The sequence below is a fragment of the Bactrocera neohumeralis genome, chromosome 6 (genome assembly GCF_024586455.1).
Source record: "Bactrocera neohumeralis isolate Rockhampton chromosome 6, APGP_CSIRO_Bneo_wtdbg2-racon-allhic-juicebox.fasta_v2, whole genome shotgun sequence".
Classification (NCBI taxonomy): domain Eukaryota; kingdom Metazoa; phylum Arthropoda; class Insecta; order Diptera; family Tephritidae; genus Bactrocera; species Bactrocera neohumeralis.
Genome location: NC_065923.1, coordinates 35,939,297 through 35,960,236, shown reverse-complemented (window position 1 = coordinate 35,960,236; position 20,940 = coordinate 35,939,297). Strand labels below are relative to the sequence as shown.

General features: G+C 37.3%; 2 protein-coding genes across 2 annotated transcripts in view; one reads left to right on the top strand and one right to left on the bottom strand.

Annotated features, from left to right (window-relative positions):
• Positions 1-206: 206 nt before the first annotated feature.
• On the bottom strand, positions 207-3,270 carry LOC126763000 (kelch-like protein 17). The gene is made up of 8 exons (XM_050480146.1): positions 3,229-3,270; positions 2,889-3,062; positions 2,464-2,821; positions 2,016-2,387; positions 1,650-1,942; positions 1,052-1,289; positions 506-589; positions 207-435 (listed from the first exon to the last, which is right to left on the bottom strand). The coding sequence occupies exons 2-8, from the start codon at positions 3,038-3,040 to the stop codon at positions 223-225; spliced, it is 1,710 nt and encodes a 569-aa protein (XP_050336103.1). The 5' UTR covers positions 3,041-3,062; positions 3,229-3,270; the 3' UTR covers positions 207-222.
• A 4,653-nt stretch (positions 3,271-7,923) lies between these two features.
• LOC126761903 (kelch-like protein 1) overlaps positions 7,924-20,940 on the top strand; it is a 21,556-nt gene continuing 8,539 nt past the window's right edge. The window contains exons 1-8 of the mRNA XM_050478338.1: positions 7,924-8,093; positions 8,163-8,520; positions 8,597-8,975; positions 9,040-9,121; positions 10,821-11,066; positions 11,404-11,608; positions 12,016-12,099; positions 12,169-12,377. Coding sequence (XP_050334295.1) covers positions 7,942-8,093; positions 8,163-8,520; positions 8,597-8,975; positions 9,040-9,121; positions 10,821-11,066; positions 11,404-11,608; positions 12,016-12,099; positions 12,169-12,377 — 1,715 coding nt within the window. The 5' untranslated portion in view covers positions 7,924-7,941. The remainder of the gene's footprint in view (positions 8,094-8,162; positions 8,521-8,596; positions 8,976-9,039; positions 9,122-10,820; positions 11,067-11,403; positions 11,609-12,015; positions 12,100-12,168; positions 12,378-20,940) is intronic.

Below are 20,940 nucleotides of genomic sequence, written 5' to 3'. Positions count from 1 at the left end.
AATACATATTTATTAAACTAGTAATCGTCAAACTGGTGGATTGAACCGATTTTAGAATTGGTCTCATATTACGGATTCCGAACATTCAGTTCAAGTGCCTTTAGCACCATCCCCTGCTTCCAAACTAATTATTTTTGTAAGACTATAGTGAAGTTTTATAAGATAATTTATTATAAAAGAATTTTTTTAATCGAAAAACTGACAAATAATTACATTATTTATTCACATCGACGACAGCAAGGATTCAGGCACAACAAAACCGTTATACACATCACTTCTGGGTAATGAACCCCTTTCTACCCAACAGAAATTTTCTTCATCAAAGACTGATACACATGACTTGTCAGCAGATTTAGACTTTCCACCAATAGCCAATAGTTTATTGTCCAGCGATACGAAAGTAATCAAGCCAGGACCAACTTCCAAAGAGATAATCTGCGAAATGTTTTCAAGAATATTCAGTTTGGCATCAAGCGATTGGCGAAAATCAACTCAATATATTTACCTGTGACCATGTGTCTTGCTGAGGATCGTAACGTTCAGCACCTTTATGGCTTAAAACATAAATTTGACCTTTATGTGCAGCTACCTGTAATATAAGAAGTAGCAATAAACGTTGTATTTAAATTTAATAGAGTTAAGAGGGCGACTAAATAAATCAGTCACTATTTTCAATTAGACAATTTCGGTTATTTTTATTGAAGCGGAGTTAATTTTGTTGGTTTTGGAAACTATAGGGTAGGCTTGCAGTGCTGAGTTTAAATGGATTCTTTTATTATAGCGGTAGTACGCATTTCACAAATAAATTTGAAAACTCTAGACAGAATACGAGTTCCGATTACATACATCCGTCTTTAGAAAAAGGAATCCAAGGAGGTGAATGTTAATATTTAAACACTTAAGTAAGTTGTCATATACCGCTGTTGTTGTTGTTTTAACGGATTTATCTCATATACATCATATACCTTTCTTCGACTCTTCCTCATTCTACCAAATCATGACTTGATGAACGTTGTACTAATAATAATTATTATATTTTAATCTAACTTACACCAGGTGAACTGTGAAATAGTTTCATATCCGCGCAAGAAGTCCAAGTATTTGAATCCGGATTGTAACATTCGACGGATTTTATTTGCAGGTGTTCGTCCATGTAAAAGTTTGTTTTGTGTTTATGGATTTTATAACCGCCCATTATATAAATTTTACCATTTAATGTCACTGCACCTGCATCATATCGTCCATCAATTAAGCTGTTCACGAGCTTCCAACCATCGGAAGTCGTATATCTGGAAACAAACAAAAGCAATGAAAAAGAATGCATATTTTTAAACTGAAGAGTCAAAAGTGACATTACGTCACATTGCATAGTCTTTAAAAAAAAACTTAGAATTATTCAAAATAAGTCGTTGACAATGTCAAAGTGTTAGAGTTTTCCAAAGTCCGATTCCATCAGATCATAACATTTCACTGAATTCCCTCCTTCTTTCATGCCGAATTCCTTATTTTGTTTATTATTCATACTACCCTAACACATTTAGTCTAAAGTGCTTTCACCGTTAAGCTTAAAGTTAACGTGTATGTAATTGTTAAAGCTCACAATCGCCATCGTTAGATAATTTGTTATAGATTCATGCATATATATTCACCTTTCCACCGACGACAATCCATCACGGCCACCAATCGCGTAGATTTTGTCATCTAATTCGACAACGCAGTGTGACCTTCTTGCTTGGATCATGCCGGGTAAATTCTGCCATGTCTTATTTCGTATATTCCAGCTGCGGACGATGTTAAATGTGGCACAACTTTTCCAACCGCCAATAAATAATAAATTATCATTCTTTAAAATAGTTCTATACCCTCCGTAATCGATGTTTATACTCGCATATTCCTGCCACTTATCCTCAGTTTTGTTATATTGCTGTAGTTTGGGATTCAGCTATTCCAAAAATATTGTAAGTACATTAATGTATGATTATGAGTTTTGAATATAAGCCACAGTGTGCGTTTACCTCTGAGCAAACCGCTAGGATTGTTTTCTCACCACAATTTGTAGCACTGACACCACGTGGTTCTGTAAATCGCATATTTGTCATTGGCCGTACTGTAGGCTCCCTGATCCACGATACCGCCTTGAAGGCCAGTAGCTCACATCCAGGTAACGGCTGTATGTGTGTCATCAGAAAGTCCACTTTGAATTGGGTAAGACGCAGACAATCTATTAAAAGTGGCAGTTGCTGTTGACGCGTAGGAACATCGTAATTGTACCAGCGTTGTATGGCATCGAAGGCATCTTCTTCACGGCTTATATTCAAATTGTCAGATACCAGGATACGTTGCAATTTTTCTGCATCAAAATTCAAAAACTCATCGCTTTGGCTGATCTAGTATTATTAGAAACAAGATTTGAATTACACAGGAGCTGTTATTGTGAGACATTACGTGTATATTTAGACTCACCTTTATGAAATTTTGTGTTTCGTATTCGATGATTTTCTGCTTAAGAACTTCACATTTCGTTTCATGCTCCAACGTATAAGCAGCCTGCAAGGTGTAGTCATCGATACGTGTCATGAGGTAGTCCACAATACGGTTTTTGGCATCGTCCATTTGCAAAACGATTGCAGCATTTAACATGGCAGCGACATTGTTAACGGTAATGGAGGCCTCTCCGGTGTAACAAAACGTTATTAGACGCTCAAAAATATCGCTATCGATATCATTTATCTCGATGATTGGATCAGTGCCTTGATTGCCATTGAAAAGGTTCTCGAAATAAGGACTCGCTGCTGCGAGTATCAAACGATGCGCGGGTACACTGAAAAAAAAAACATAAATATTAATCTGTATAATTTTATGTAAGCTGAGAACAAAGTAATACTTACAGAGCCGTTGGATTTGACACTTTAAATGTCACATCGATCAAAGACTGCTCGTCGTAGAAGCTAAATATTTTCGACATTAATTTCTCCATGAATCGATTCTGCTCACTGGAATTTCTCTGAAGCGCAAGTGTTTGGGAGGAACTCGTGGCCATTGCTAGTTACTTAACTTTCCTTCTGTAATAAAATTACAATATTGATTAAAATATTTCAAAGAAGTAAATGCATCTGGAAGTTTTCTTCCAAGTTGTCTGGTGTACACTAAATCTGCGTCCGATCACTGACTGACAGTTGTCCGCACGTAGTACAAACACTTAAACTACAAATATTTATCATTCCTTACCTCTGGTGGGGGGAATTCAAACAGTCTTTCGTCAAGTCAGAATTCTTTCATTCTGATTTTATTTTTAAATTTGGAAGCCTTATATACTATTTTTCAAAATATCCTAAATATCTAAATATATGTGTATGTTTATGTGTAAGTATGTTGGCTATTGTTTGAACCTATGTTGTGTGACCTTGGGTTTGTTTTAATGTGCGTACATTTACAAACAGTTGCTAAAATGTATTCTAAGAACCCAAGGGTTATCATATGCAAACATCTTATCCTTAGTAATGTTTGTGTTATTGTCTTTTGAATGCTATTGTTTTGCATGACAATGTTTCTGTATATGTGTATGTATGTTTAATATATTTGGGGTTGTTTTCAAGTGTACAATTTAATGCATGTGTGTGTATGTGTGTTTAATGTTATCTCTTATGTAAATTTATGACTTGTGTCCCATGCATTTTTATTATTATTAGATGCACATTGCATTTAAATGCATGTGGTTGTCTATGTGCTGGTACGGCTTTGTTGATAAGTATGCATATTCAAAGCTATTTGAACGTATTGAAGATGAAAGAAATGATTATTTAAAATTAGTGGGCTGTATATAGACATGTATGTACGAGGTGTGACAATTAAGTAATGAGACTGATTCCATTAAAACCGTATATTTGAAAATTATTCTACAACTCTGCCATCATCTTCAAAGTAGTCCTCTTGGGCTGTTATACAGCGTTTCCAGCGCGTTTTCCATGCTTTGTAACATTTCTGAAACGCTTCGACTGGGATGTCCGCGAGTACCCTCGTCACGGCCGCCTGGATGTCCGTAATCGACTCAAAATGGGTTCCTTTGACCACCGATTTTGTTTTGGGAAACAATAAAAAGGCGGCTGTTGTAACACGGCGAACCCTTTAGAGGCCAAATACTGGGACACGCTGAGGGCGGTGTGGCACGGCGCGTTATCGTGATGAAGGATCCAGTTACGAGCGATGTCTGAGCGCACCCTCTTAACTCGTTTTCACAATCTTTCGAGTACTTGGCAATTTGACTTGATTCACAGTTTTACTTTCCTCCGGACGATTCCACGGCTTCGTCAAAAACGTAATCATCGTTTTCACACTTGTCGGCAAGCTTTTTTCCTCGCGCGGAGACAGCCATTGCCGGAAAAAGAGAAAGGGAATTTCAAGGTCACAGGTTTACCACAAGCGCGGCAATAAAATCAGTCTCATTACTTAATTATCAAACCGCGTTTATGATATTTCTTATCTTATCTTGTTTAATATAACGACAATACGGTGGCAAAAGTGACAGCTTGCGATCCTGTGATGGTCGACAACAAAGTGACGTTCGCGATGACAATGCGCCTTCCTGCGTTGTAATAGTGATAGTTTGCACGTAACCATTTCTTCAAATTCGTGTCCTGTCGGCTTTTCCTCTTTGACGTCCGACGACGGTGTACCTTTGATTTTACGTTTCTTTTTTTTGTATCCTTGTATACTCTTCTGCACCGATTCCATCCTTCTGTGATTGTTGTAGATGATTCCATTCCTTTTTTTTATAATTTTGCTGCATCGTTGGTGTGCATCTGCATCATCTACCACTAGTCCCATGGTTCCTTTCCTTTTATAGTTGCAGAATCATTCGAATCTTCTTCCGCATGGTTCTGCATTTTACAGTTTTTTGTTGGCTGCTTTTTATAATTTACGAAATCTTTCCTTTTCGGAAATTTTGTTGGTTTGTTCAAAACTTGTATTTCCTCTTCCTTCCCATACGCTTCAGCATCATCTTCCAAAATGTGGTCGATTTCTTTAGCTTTGCCCTCATCTTCAAACGATTTAACCTGGACTTCACTTTTCCACATTTCTCCAAAATGTGAGCCTACCGGAAGAGATAGATGACAAGTTATCAATTCAGTTCGTTTTTCCTCAGTTTTTGAAGGTTTATGAAGTTCTTCAAGGGATTGTTCTTCTTCTTCAACTTCATTTTTTTGTTTTTTGTCTTCCTCTATTACTTTTGCTGATTCTTCCTCGGCAGAAGACAAATATATACAAGGTAGATAAAAGATTGGAACTTTTGTACATTTTAAATCCGAGTCAAAACGGTACAAAATTTTTGGTTCTTCTTCTATCGTAAAATCCTCTAACAGCACATCACGCTGAAGAGAACTGTACGTAATTTCGGGCTCTCCTTCTTGTAATCTCACTTTACAAAGTTTGAGATTTTGGAAATACTCATTTCAAAATACAAATTTTCAACTTCAAGAAAAATGTTTGAAAAGTACTTTGTGTGAAGATTGTTATTTGAAGAAACACAGTTTTCAAAAGTTTATTGTACTTTTCGTATTTGTGTAACTGCTGGTATTCTCCAAAGAAATCGCTAGAGGTATATTGAATTGGTCGCCTGGTTGACCTTGCTCTGCCTCGACTCACAGCCGTTGAATATTTCTTGGATGGCAGGTAGATCACTGCGTTTAGTAATTAAAACATTATTTAAAATATTTCTCTCAAGAACATGTAGTTCTTGCTTTATTGAATCAAAGAATATGACTGAGTTAGTTTACAAAAATTCTTAACCTTAAATACGAAATCACTAGTAAAGAAAGAAAGCAAAATACGATTAACATTCTATAGAATTCTTATCAGCAAAATCAATAAGTGCAACGCCTCTTAAGAATGTCGATCGTAAAAACATACTTGCAGCAAAGCGGAAATGCACTTAAAATTCTTTAGAATTTGGTTACAAATAGTGTCAATGCAATTTCGACTATTTTATAAACAAATGATAAAATTAAAGAGTTCGATGCCTCTTATGAAAAATACGTTACCCACAATTAAGTGGAAAACAACAAAAGAACTTAGTTTATTTTAACGACGTAAGTATGTTTAAGTGTACATGTATGTATGTATGTAAATATATATGTATGTATGTTTAATTAATATTTTATGTGATGGAGACACACACACACGGCTTATTCGATCGGTTTTAATGTGTTTACACTTTTATTGGGGAATAAAACCAATTTCAATGTTCCCTCACACTCGTCAAACAGCAATGAAAAAGGTTATTTAGTTAAAAGGTCCACTTAATTGTTTATTTAAATACAGAAAATATTATCGCTTTCGCATCAGAATGCATCATACTTAAAATGCATTGCCATGCAAAACATATAGCGATTGTTGATGCGCGGCTTTGATAATATATTTCGAATTTTATGTACATACATATGTATACAGCCAATGCTGGTAGCGAAAAGTGAGCACCGATGCGTGTAACGATGTATGAAGTATCAATCTGCCATCTCGTTGTTCATCCTTTTTGTTGAGTGGGTTGTACAGGTGTGGTGAGTTGAGTTGGTGTTGTGTTATGGTGTCATCGGCTGTGGTGTATTGTACTGCCTTGCTAGGGTGAGCCAATAAGCTAATATTAAATACAGAAACAGACACATACATAAAATGCATTATGCAAAAGATAGCATTCATTTGCACAAACATTACGAACGTATAACAGATAAAATCTATATCTTACTAACTGTCAAATCTATTGCTATTGCCATTGCCAAATCTGTATGTGGGAATTTGTTATCATAACATAATCATTTGCGCAAAGGCGTAGGGTAGGTAGGTTCGAGCTGATGTAGCGCATGTTTTGAGCCCTTGAACTGTTTAAATCTTTTATGTGGAAAATAAAAAAAAAGGATAAAGATCCTTTTTTTACAAATGTATTTCTGGGAAAAATAAGAATTCATATTTTTGGACTACTATATAATAATTGTGGCATACATTTTATATTCCAATTAACATAATAAATTTAAAATGAGCAATGATATTTTGATTTTTGCTAGTATAAGTTTATTAAATTTAAGATTTCGCTTATTCCCAACCCAATTTGCATAATTTTTCAGTAAATTAACAATATTAAGCTAAATATTATTTTTTTGAAAAAAAAATGTTATTTTGAAAATGTACTTTATTTTTATAATATAACACAACCGTCTTAATACTCGCTCTTCTAATTTTCATATTACCGAAATGAAAATGCCGTCGGCATATGTGCAAATGGTATATGTTGCCTCTTCGAAATTTTCATAGAAATGAAAACTGCGCTGTCAAACTGTTGAAGTGACAGCTTATAGTTTCCGATATATGGCATACGAATTAGTTTGCCATATATTGTAAGCTATAAGCAATGTGGAGTCTCCACAGGCAATAGGTACGGCAATACAGTTAGTAAGACATAGATTTTATCTTGTTGAGATGCCTCGTAAGGATAAGATGTTTGCATATGATAACCTATGAATTCTTAGAATACATTTTAGCAACTGTTTGTAAATGTACGCACATTAAAACAAACCCAAGGTCACACAACATAGGTTCAAACAATAGCCAACATACTTACATATAAACACACACATATATTTAGTTAATTAGGATATTTTGAAAAATAGTATATAAGGCTTCCAAATTTAAAAATAAAATCAGAATGTAAGAATTCTGACTTGACGAAAGACTGTTTGAATTCCCCACCAGAGGTAAGGAATGATAAATCTTTGTTGAGTTTTAGCAGTGCTGGTGTTTTTACTAAGTGCGGACAGCTGTCAGTCAGTGATCGGACGCAGATTTAGTGTACACCAGACAACTTGGAAGAAAACTTCCAGATGCATTTACTTATTTGAAATATTTTAATCAATATTGTAATTTTATTACAGAAGGAAAGTTAAGTAACTAGCAATGGCCACGAGTTCTTCCCAAACACTTGCGCTTCAGAGAAATTCCAGTGAGCAGAACCGTTTCATGGAGAAATTAATGGCGAAAATATTTAGCTTCTTCGACGAGCAGTCTCTAATCGATGTGACATTTAAAGTGTCAAACCCAACAGCTCTGTAAGTACTATTACTTTGTTCTCAGTTTACATAAAACTATACAGATTAATATTTATAATTCTTTTTCAGTGTACCCGCGCATCGTTTGATACTCGCAGCAGCGAGTCCTTACTTCGAGAATCTTTTCAATTGCAATCAAGGCACTAATCCAGTCATCGAGATAAATGATATCGATAGCGATATTTTTGAGCGTCTAATAACCTTTTGTTACACCGGAGAGGCCTCCATTACCGTTAATAATGTCGCTGCCATGCTAAATGCTGCAATCGTTTTGCAAATGGACGATGCCAAAACCCATATTGTGGACTACCTCATGACACGTATCGATGACTACACCTTGCAGGCTGCTTATACGTTGGAGAATGAAACGAAATGTGAAGTTCTTAAGCAGAAACTCATCGAATACGAGACACAGAACTTCATGGAGGTGAGTCTAAATATACACGTAATGTCTCACAATAACAGTACCTGTGTAATTCAAATCTTGTTTCTAATAATACTAGATCAGCCAAAGCGATGAGTTTTTGAATTTTGATGCAGAAAAATTGCAACGTATCCTGGTATCTGACAATTTGAACATAACCCGTGAGGAAGATGCTTACGATGCCATCCACAGCTGGTACAATTACGATGCCCCTGCGCGTCAAGAACAACTGCCACTTTTAATAGCTTGTCTCCGTCTTACTCAATTCAAAGTGGACTTTCTGATTACACACATACAGCCGTTACCTGGATGTGAGCTACTGGTCTTCAAGGCGTTATCGTGGATCGGAGTGCCTACAGCACGGCCAATGATAAATACGCGATTTACAGAACCACGTTTGGTCAGTACTGCAAATTGTGATGAGAAAACAATCCTAGCGCTTTGCGCAGAGGTAAACGCACCCTGTGGCTAATTTTCAAAAGAGATAATCATACATTAATGTACTTACAATATTTTTGGAATAGCTGAATCCCAAACTACAGCAATATAACAAAACTGAGGATAAGTGGCAGGAATATGCGAGTATAAAAATCGATTACGGATTGTACAGAACTATATTAACCCTTTCACCCCTGAGTTTTTTTTCGAAATCAGGCGGGGTTTTCATCATTACAACAGCAAATAATGTAGTATGACTAAAATATAAGATGTTTGGCATACCTGAAAAATCGGATATCCTTACGGTTATCCTGGGATATATAATCCCAATAACATTTATAGGTGGGACGCATAAGTCCCAATAATACCAAAAGGAACAAAAAATTAAATATCAACTTCTAATAAAAAATAATGGATTTCACTGTTTATTCATTTTTCCTTTTACAAATTTAAGTCACTTGTGAAAAGAAGCAAAACATTTAAAACATAAAGCGTTGTTGCATCCAGAACAGACGTATTTGGTTCTGGTTTCCTTATTTTGTGAAGTGCAATGAACGCATCGGCGACGAGAAGGCTGTTCAATAGGAAGATGATCGCCAATATTTAGACGTTCAGTTCGTGATCGCTTTGCTGGTCTTCCCCCACATTGACGTGTTGTGAGCTTTTTGTGCTTTATTCCTTCAGCTGAATGAGCGAAATTTTACGGCGTTGACGTTGTGTATATATAATCCAAGCGTTAACCACAGCTAGCATAAAAATCTTGTAAAATAACTTTTTCCACCATTTTTGCGACTTACGATTCATGTCGTATATTGCAGCCTTCTGATCTGATAAGTCTACGCCCCCCATTATACGATTGTAGTCTGCAATAGCTAGTGGACAATCAACTTCTAATTTAGAACCATCTTTTTGTTTTCGGCTAACGTTAGATGAAAAACCTATAAAACGCTAAAACAACATTTTGCTCAAGAATGTCTGCTGTCAAGTTTTCTACAACTCGTTCTCCCAGAGTTCCTTTCAGATTAGAGGATGTGTCTTTTCCAGTATATACATTCAAGTCATAAATGTAGCCTGTTTTGGCATCTCAGCGCAGCCATAATTTTATCCCTCTCTTTATTGGCTTCAAAGGCATATACTGTTTCAAACTTGAGCGACACTTGAATTTTGCCATACACTCGTCTATGGATTGCGCACCACTTTCACTTCGCGTTGCTGGGAATGTTTTTTTATGCATGATACAACTTCTAAAACTTGACCGTCATCGTCATCCAACTCCGATTCAGAAGAAGACTCATCACCTGATTTGCTTACATATTTAGCGTTTGCTACAGGAACTTCCGCATCTTCGTCATCGTCATCCGATGGTTCATAGCTAGACTCAGAGGCACTAAAATCATCGGCCATATCGTCGCTATCCTCTTGTAAAAAATAATCAGCAATTTCGTTCTCACCCAATTTTTTCCTTGTAGACATCTAATGGTATAAACAAATATTGGGATATTATTATCCCACACAAATGCATTATTGGGATTATATGTCCCAATGTAGTTACAAATATAAAAAACTTACCTTTTTCAATCCAATTTGTTTCCAATTTCGAAGGAATTATCTTTATTCACACCTAAACCGTAAAGCAAGCGGAATATTACGAATAAAAACTGAACCAGATAGACGTTTCACATTGAAATACAACGCGTGACTGATAAAATTTCGCGAAATGTCTGTGCAAAATATTCGGTAACGAGAAATTGATGTCAATAATAACGGAATGCGGTTACTGATCATCAAAGAAGTCTTCAAGGCTTTATTGGGTACATTTCAATGCGTAATTGGATCAAAATTAAAAGTTATACACATGTTTGAAGTTTGCTGGGACATATTGTCCCAGTAGGGGCGAAAGGGTTAAAGGATGATAATTTATTATTTATTGGCGGTTATAAAAATGGTGTCACAGTTAACACCGTCCGCAGCTGGAATATACGAATTAAGACATGGCAAAATTTGCCCGCCATGAACCAAGCAAGAGGCTTACACTGCGTTGTCGAATTAAATGGCAAAATCTATGCGATTGGTGGTTTTGATGGTACTAATGTTTTGTCGTCGGTGGAAAGGTGAATATATATGCATGAATTTGTAACGAATTACCTAACGATGGCGATTGTGAGCTTTAACAATTTTGGTTAACTTTAAACAACGGCGAAAGCACTTTAGACTAGATGTGTTAGGGGGGTATGGATATTAAACAAAATAAGGTACTTCGGCATGAAAGAAGGAGGGAATTCAGTGAAATGCTATGATCTGATTGAATCTGACTATAGAAAACTTTAACACTTTTTTAGGATATTTCTAAGTGTTTTTTTTAACAGACTATGCAACGTGACAAAATGTCACTTTTGAAGCCTCAGTTTACAGATTCAATCTCTTTTCATTGCTTTTGTTTGTTTCCAGATATACGACTTCCGATGGTTGGAAGTCCGTTAACAGATTAATTGTTGGACGAGATTGCGCCAGTGCAGTGATCTTGAATGGTAAAATTTATACAATAGGCGGTTATAATGGCAATGGGGATTTAAAATCCGTTGAATGCTACAATGCGGAATCGAATACTTGGACTTCTTGCGCGGATATGACAAATAGTCACTTTTTACCTGGTGTAAGTTAGATTAAAATATAATTATTAATATTAGTAGAAAGTTGATCAAGTCATGATTTAGTAGAATGAGGAAGAGTCGAAGAGCGGTATATCACAAGGTTACTTAAGAGTTTAATTCACATCTTTGGAGTTCTTTTACTATAGACGGATGTACGTAACCGGAATTTGTATTCTGTCCAGAGTTTTCAAATTTATTTGTGAGATACGCACTACCGCTATAATAAGAGAATCCATTTTAACTCAGCATTGCAAGCCTACCCTATAGTTTCCAAAACCAGCGAAAGTAACTCCGCTTCAATAAAAATTACCGAAATTGTCTAATTGAAAATAGTCACTGATTTATTTAGTCGCCCTCTTAACTCTATTAAAAATAAATACAACGTTTATTGCTACTTTTTATATTACAGGTAGCAGCACATAATGGTCAGATTTATGTTTTAAGCCGTAGAGGTGCTGAGCGTTACGATCCTCAGCAAGACTCATGGTCACAGGTACATATATTGAGTTGATTTTCGCCAATCGCTTGATGTCAAACTTAATATTCTTGAAAATTTTCGCAGATTTGCTCATTGGAAGTTTTCTATTGTTATATATCTTGCGTATCGCTAGACAATAAACTGTGGGCTATTGGTGGCAAGTCTAAATCTGCTGACAAGTCATGTGTATCAGTTTTTGATGAAGAAAATTCCCGTTGGATAGAAAGGTGCTCGTTACCCAAAAGTTATGTGCGTAACTGTTTTGTTGTGCCTGAATCCTTACTGTCGTCGATGTAAAAAAATAATTCAATTATTGTTCCGTTTTTCAATTTAACAAATTCATTTACAATAAATTGTCTAATAAAAATAATATAAAACTTTACTGTTGTCATACAAAAATAATTATTTTGAAGGCAGGGAATGGTATTTAACGCACTTGAACTGAAAGTTAGGAATCCGTAATATGAGACCAATTCTAAAATCGGTGAAATCCACCAGTTTGACGACTACTATTTGTACTTGATCTATAAGAGCATGTTATATCTTTGAATTTACGAAAAATATGAAAGAGATCAAGAGAGAACAGCTCTCTTAAGAGCGTGGTGGTGAACACAAAAATTAAGAGTGCTCTTATAACAGTGGTCGGCATGAGAGGATCTGTCACTGTGTTGGTAAGCACGAAAAAAAAGTAGCCCAGTGAGAAATTGGAATTAAAATTAAGCAAATTTTATAAATAATTATTAGTATAATGAAAATTAACAAAATGTCTTTTAAGGATATATTCCCTATTATCTTTAAAAGACTTGGAACATAAAAGGCATTGCATGGCACCAAAGGCATTTAGAATCATAAAATATTTCTCGCAGGGCATATTGGGTTTTGCGCTATAGTCTTGCGTGATGTTAATTCGTTGCTGGCTCGACAACGACTGAACGATAGAGCGTAAGCGTACGTGTGAAGTTAGTTTGCAAAATTTTGCTATGAAATGCCGACCACTGTCTTATAACAATCACAGTTGCGATAATAATAAAAAGGTGAAAAAATAACATTTAATGAAAAAAGTAATCGAAATAATTTTAGATTTTGAGCTGAATGGAAACAAAGCTCAGAGCTCAGCGTAATACTGGAGGTTCACAGGGACCGATATTATAAAGCTAAAAATAATGTCTGGTTTCAAATAAATAAAGAGAAAGTAAATCATGTTTTCAATTACAATTGTTTTTTTAATTTTTCACATTTTGTTTTTGTTTCTTTTTTATTTTGATTGTTTTATTTTTTTTATTTTAATTATTTAGTTTTTTTTCTTAATTATTTTTTTAAATTTTTGTTTTTGTGATTTATTAATTTTTATACTTTTGCACCAGTTGTTACAGAGTATTATAGTTTTGATCACCTAACGGTTGTACGTATCTCCTAAAACTAAGTGAGATAGATATAGGGTTATATACATATATGTATATAAATGATCAGGATGACGAGGAAATTTGAAATCCGGTTGACTGTCTGTCTGTCCGTCTGTCCGAGTAAGCTGTGACTTGAGTAAAAATTGAGATTTGAGCTCGTAGATTAGAGTAATCAGACCATTACCACGTCCACAAATCGCTATTAATCGCAAAGATATAAATTTCCATAGCTAAGCACTAAATTAAGATATACAGCTGTTATTTGGTACAGAGGATCGCAGTAGCAAGGGACTGTGCTCCGCCCTCACACTATTTTAATGTACATATCTCCTAGACCACTTAAGCTACTGCAACCAAATTTGTTGAGTACAAATCTTATGGGAAATTCTACGGATAGTGTGAGAATGGATGAAATCGGAGGATAGGCCCGCTCACTCCCCATTTAACGGTACTGTTCAAAACTGCTAAAAGGGCGATAAATCAATAACTAAATACGCCAAAGACATTAAATTTTACCTTCGAGATGGTATGAGAGGTCTTTATTGGTGCGAAAATTGTACGATGGGCGTGGCACCGCCCACTTTTTGGTGAAATCCCATATCTCGGGACCAGACCAACCGATTTCCCCTTATATTCTTATGTTACATTGTGAAAATAGACGAAATCGAAGAATAACCACGCCTACTTTCCATATATCTCATTTTAAAATTCCACTTAATTCTTTCAGTTTCCAGTACACAAATCAAAAAGCAATTAATATAACGGGATAAAACTTGGCACGAATAATGTCTTTAGTGTGTGCCATTCTATGGCACAAATTATTTAAATCCAACAAAAAGCTGTTGAAGCCTCTACGTACTGAATGTTTAGACCCTGGTACCCGTAGTTGACTTTTGATCGAAAATGTTGGTGAATGTTATGTATATATAATTGAAATTAAGGGACAATCCTTCTCTTATAATGGTATGTTTGTATGTCAAAAAGAGGTTGAATCGGACCAATACTTCCCTTAGCCCCCATATACTTAACATAAAGATTTTCGAACATTGGGGTGACTTTGTACCGCATATATCGGCCAATATGTGAGTTATCTCGAGAGCGTGTTTTATTCAGAACAGTGTATCTTTTAGCCTGAGATATGTAAATTTGAGCGAAAATTTAGCCTAGCCTCCATATAACTAATATCAGGGTTTCGAACATTTGGCTGATTTTACTCTATATGATTGGCTTTACACTTTAAAGTATTTTCCTGACTTTGATTGCAAGTTGCAAGAGTATAAATGTTCGGTTGCACCCGAACTTAGCGCTTCCTTACTTGTTATTGTTTTATTTGTATTTACTATGCAAATTACCATTTTAAGGTTATTGGCGAACTTTTGTTTTGTTTATTTAATGTAGGACAAACATGAAGTTAAGATTTTGAAAGAGTTGACCAAGTTTCTAATTAAGTTAAGGCAGAAAATTGTCTCCATTTAATATTCGCATATACGTGTATCAAAATGTAACAAATATTATTTTCTTTAACCCATTTCCGGCCGCACTTAGATCCACTGCTTTGATGTAATTCAAACTTTATTCTGCTTAGTATGAAAAAATCTCAAAGCTTTACATTTTTTGAGATTTTTACATTCAGCCGTTTAGCCACAGGAATGTGGTCGAAAAATCGACCATCGGCCGAAAACGATCCTTGATTAAGTGAAACAGTGTTTTATTAGAGTTTATCATTCAAAACGTTTATTTTGTTCAATTTTTCAATTTTATTTTACATTTTTTTTACAATAAAAGGAAGATACACGTCATAAGTAAGTTTTGAAAAACTTATCTTGAAAGTTCAATATCTTATCTTTATATTTCATGGAATTGATTGAAGCACAAAACTTGTAGAGCTATATCACATTTTGTGAATTTATATGACGAATGTTTGTGACAATTTTGACAACGACGAGGATTCTCTAATTTTTTAATGCCATGCCCAACTTTGTCTTAACGAACACTCTCTAGAGCGGCGTCTTTTGATTTTCGAACATCTGTTGACTGTGGAGTCAACGTCTCCGAAAACGACATCGACGATATTGTCATTCGAAGCAAAGATTCTGCAACGTAAATACGGAACTGTAATTGATCCAATAGTTCTATTTTTTGTGCAATACATCTTTCGGTGGTGCGTGACATTCCCTTTTCATATTTGACGAGAGCACAATGAATTTTCCAAGTGTTCACCATTGTAGCATCAAATCCATTTGGTATCAGTGGCCAATACCACTTTTTTCCTCGAACGCGAATTTGATAATTGTTCATGGCATTATCGAAGAGATCAACAGCACCCGTTCGATTATTGTATGCTATTACGATGTGTGGCATATCAAGATAATATTTCTTGCCGCCTTTCCATCGCTTCACATGATGCAGTGGTGCAATTGCCTCATGATTCGATGCAATGGTCACAACATAATTGTCGTTCCATCGTGCTATCAAATGTATAGTCTAACCAGCCGCGTTCTTTCTTCTTAGATGATGAGAAGTCAGTAAGTTTCGCTTTATTCGTACGATTGTCACGAATAGTTCCGGTAGCATAATATCCCAAAGAGGTGAGGGGACTCACCAATTTATGAGAAGTGAAGAAATTGTCAAACGCAACACAATGTTCACGTGGATCGTCAAGTTGTTTCAAAAACTTTAGTACGACCATCTCACCTAAGCCGCAGTTTTTGTATTCGGGTTCACGATTCTCATTTGCACCGCTGTACGGAATGATCGAATACAAATAGCCATCAGACGAACATATATCTCAGTATTTGAAGCCAAATCGAATAGGTTTTCCTTTGATAAACATTTTGCAAGAATGACGGTCGTAGTAAGCAATCATCTGCTTGTCGATAGACAAATTGTGTGAAAATATGCCAAACTGCATAAATTTCTTATTCAAACGAATGTTCCACGGAGTCACTTTGGCTAACTTATTACTGGCATCGATTGTACGATTATCGCACACATGGAAATACTCCTTTAGTTAGTTTGAAACGATTACAAGCCATTCAAGAGAAAACTCAAAATTTCACGTCAATACTTTACTACCGCACAGCAGGGCATACCTGCGAATCTCACTGGAAGACTTGCTCAGGCTCGTGGACAACAATCGATTAACTACCTGCCTGGAAGGGTTCTTTTTTATATTCGTGATCTTGGAAGCGTCTGGAAAATTCTATTCTAAAAATATCTGGAAAGAAAGCTCTTGAATGTTCCATGAAGTGGAACAAGTTTTTATTCGGTTTTTTTCATTTTCTGATATGTAATTACGAAAAATTGTATGAACTGTAAGACGGCGCTTTGTCCTGCATGTTTTTCATTATGATACTTTCTGCGTCTATTTGTTTGTGAAAGAACTCAGTAATCAACAATTTAACAAAGCAATTTCCTATTAAATTGAAAGTATATAGTCATGTACTAGTACTCCCACTACCATCAACATACACTCTCTCTTCATTCTTTCTTTACCTGTCTAACTTATCCGCTCATATCCCTTTTTCTCATTTGATAATTTCCATACTTGCTGATTGATATTTTAATCTTTCCTTACATTATGTACTATGAAAGCTAAAGGAATTATAGAACCGTTATTTTCCATTTTTGACATCAAGATATATATTAATTAGGGAAAATGATGCTCACCGACTTTAAATAAGGTACCTCAAAGAATGACTGATATTTTTAGTAAAAAGCTATAGTCACTGAGGTTCGCACGTTCCGTATCAGGATATTGATTGAATTGGACTATTTTTTGACATGAGATTACAAATTTAAATACACTTTTTATGCAAAGTTTTATTTCTATAACGACATTGTATTTCAAACTGTATAATGTGAAGTGGAAGAATCATATGAAATTTAAAATTGTGATATATGGGAAGTAGGCGATATGCTATTACTCATGTTTTTGAAAGTCTTAAAACAACTTCGAATTTGTTGTAAGCAATCATCTACTGCCGGTTGTTTTGTTTTAAAAACGCGTGGGGAAGCAAAAGAGTTTATATGCTCTTTCTCAAGAAAATATAAAAAAAATTAACCTTTTGTGTGGGTCATCTCATGCTCTTCTCATCTCACTTATAACTCTCGTCTACATAAACAATCTACGAAGGTCTCGAAAAGTTTACAAAAGAAACGACTTATATTTCATGCCACAAAATAAAAACGCAAATTGTGCTTACCAAGAAATTGTATATCTCCAACTTTTGACCTTCAAATAAATCCCCTTGATTTTCATTGCTGATCACTCATCCGACGTCAATAATTTTCTCTTTCTCCTTCATTTCCTTCCGAAATTTATTAAAGAAAAGTTTAGTTTCAGTTCCCGTTTCTTCTGAAAATTCGGCTGCCGACTCCGGATTATTATTCTTTGAGTGTGAATATTCATCGCTTTCAGCGCGAATTCACATTTAAATCATCTGTGTGCTAATGCGAACTAAGACGTATTTTTCCAGAGCCATTAAGACGCCAACGATTTTACTGTGAAATCTACACCAGGAGCGGAAAATGAATAAATAATGAACAAGTAATATATTGCGGAGGATGGAGTCATGTGTAGAAGTTCACGCAAGTGAGGAAAGTTCTCTGATCGCCATTCACTTGGGAGTGGCCAGAAACGATTCTTTTACACATGGCTCAAGCAGCTCACTACTTCCGTCTTTGACCAAGTATCCTCTGGGTAGCCAGAGATCATCCGTTTCAGCTAAATCCGAGAAGGCGAAACATTCCCTACATAGGGTTGTGCGCTGGGCTTGGGACCCGCCACGTAAAAAACAATACCAATGAAAAGGAAAACACAGCCTCGGATGAGAGACCCCCTTTTGATGACGACCATGGCAAACGGAATAAGGACTACGATTTGAGGGCATGCACCTGGAATGTCCGGACCCTTAATTGGGAAGGTGCCGCTGCCCAGCTGGTTGATGTCCTCGCAAAAATAAAGGCTGACATCACCGCCGTCCAAGAAATGCGATGGACGGGACAAGGACAGAGACGAGTAGGTCCTTGTGACATTTACTACAGTGGCCATATAAAGGAGCGCAAGTTTGGTGTTGGATTCGTGGTGGGAGAGAGACTCCGTCGCCGAGTACTATCATTCACTCCGGTGAATGAACGTCTAGCCACAATCCGCATCAAAGCGAGGTTCTTCAACATATCGCTGATCTGCGCCCACGCTCCGACGGATGAGAAGGACGATGTGACCAAAGATGCCTTTTATGAGTGCTTGGAACGCGCTTATGAGAGATGCCCCCGCCACGATGTCAAAATCGTGCTTGGCGACTTTAACGCCAGGGTGGGCAAAGAAGGTATATTTGGCACTACGGTCGGTAAATTCAGCCTCCACGACGAAACATCCCCAAATGGGTTGAGGCTGATTGACTTCGCCGGGGCCCGAAATATGGTTATCTGTAGTACTAGATTCCAGCATAAGAAGATTCATCAAGCTACCTGGCTGTCTCCGGATCGAAAAACTACCAACCAGATCGATCATGTTGTGATAGATGGAAGACACGTCTCCAGTGTTTTAGATGTGCGTGCGCTCCGAGGTCCTAACATCGACTCGGACCACTATCTTGTTGCAGCTAAGATTCGCACTCGCCTCTGTGCAGCAAAAACGCACGCCAACAAACACAAGGAAGGTTCGACGTCGAGAAGCTGCAATCACAACAGACAGCCGAACGATTTTCTACTCGGCTTGCACTCCTGCTCTCTGAGAGCACTAGTCAACAACTCGGTATAAGGGAACTGTGGGACGGCATTTCAAATTCCTTACGTACAGCTGCAACCGAAACCATTGGTTTTCGGAAAGAGCAAAAGAACAGCTGGTACGACGAAGAGTGCCGTGTCGCAGCGGAGAGAAAACAGGCTGCCTACCTCGCCACGTTACGATCGACCACTACACGTGCGGGATGGGATAGATACCGAGAGTTGAAGAGGGAAGCGAGACGCATTTGCAGACAGAAGAAGAAAGAGGCCGAAATGCGTGAGTACGAAGAGCTTGATAAGCTGGCCGACAGGGGTAATGCTCGAAAATTCTACGAAAAAATGCGGCGGCTTACAGAAGGTTTCAAGACCGGAGCATACTCTTGTAGAACCCCAAAGGTGATCTAGTCACTGATGCCCAGAGCATACTTAAATTATGGAGGGAACACTTCTCCAGCCTGCTGAATGGCAGTGAACGCACAACACCAGGAGAAGGAGAACCCGATTCCCAATCGATGACGATGGAGCAGACGTTCCATTACCCGACCATGAAGAAGTTCGAATAGCAATTGCCCGCCTCAAGAACAACAAAGCGGCAGGGGCCGACGGACTACCGGCCGAGCTATTCAAACACGGCGGCGAAGAACTAATAAGGTGCATGCATCAGCTTCTTTGTAAAATATGGTCGGACGAGAGCATGCCCAACGATTGGAATTTAAGTGTGCTATGCCCAATCCATAAAAAAGGAGACCCTACAATCTGCGCCAACTACCGTGGGATTAGCCTCCTCAACATCGCATATAAGGTTCTATCGAGCGTATTGTGTGAAAGATTAAAGCCCACCGTCAACAAACTGATTGGACCTTATCAGTGTGGCTTCAGACCTGGAAAATCAACAACCGACCAGATATTCACCATGCGCCAAACCTTGGAAAATACCCGTGAAAGGAGAATCGACACACACACCTCTTCGTCGATTTCAAAGCTGCTTTCGACAGCACGAAAAAGGAGCTGCCTTTATGCCGCTATGTCCGAGTTTGGTATCCCCGCAAAACTAATACGGCTGTGTAAACTGACGTTGAACAACACGAAAAGCTCCGTCAGGAGCCGAGCCGTTCGATACCAAACGAGGTTTCAGACAAGGCGACTCCCTATCGTGCGACTTCTTCAACCTGCTCCTGGAGAAAATAGTTCGAGCTGCAGAACTAAACAGAGAAGGTACCATCTTCTATAAGAGTGTACAGCTGCTGGCGTATGCCGACGATATTGATATCATCGGCCTCAACACCCGCGCCGTTAGTTCTGCTTTCTCCAGGTTGGACAAGGAAGCACAGAAAATGGGTCTGGTAGTGAACGAGGGCAAAACGAAATATCTCCTGTCATCAAACAAACAGTCGTCGCACTCGCGACTTGGCTCTCACGTCACTGTTGACAGTCATAACTTTGAAGTTGTAGATAATTTCGTCTATTTAGGAACCAGCATTAACACCACTAATAATGTCAGCCTGAAATCCAACGCCCAGGATTGCTCTTGCCAACAGGTGCTACTTCGACTGAGTAGGCAATTGAAAAGTAAAGTCCAAACAAAAGCCAAACTCTATAAGTCGCTCATAATTCCCAGTCCTGCCATACGGTGCAGAGGCTTGGGCGATGACAGCAAACCGATGAGTCGATGCTACGAGTTTTCGAGAGAAAATTCTGCGAAAAGATTTTATGGTCCTTTTGC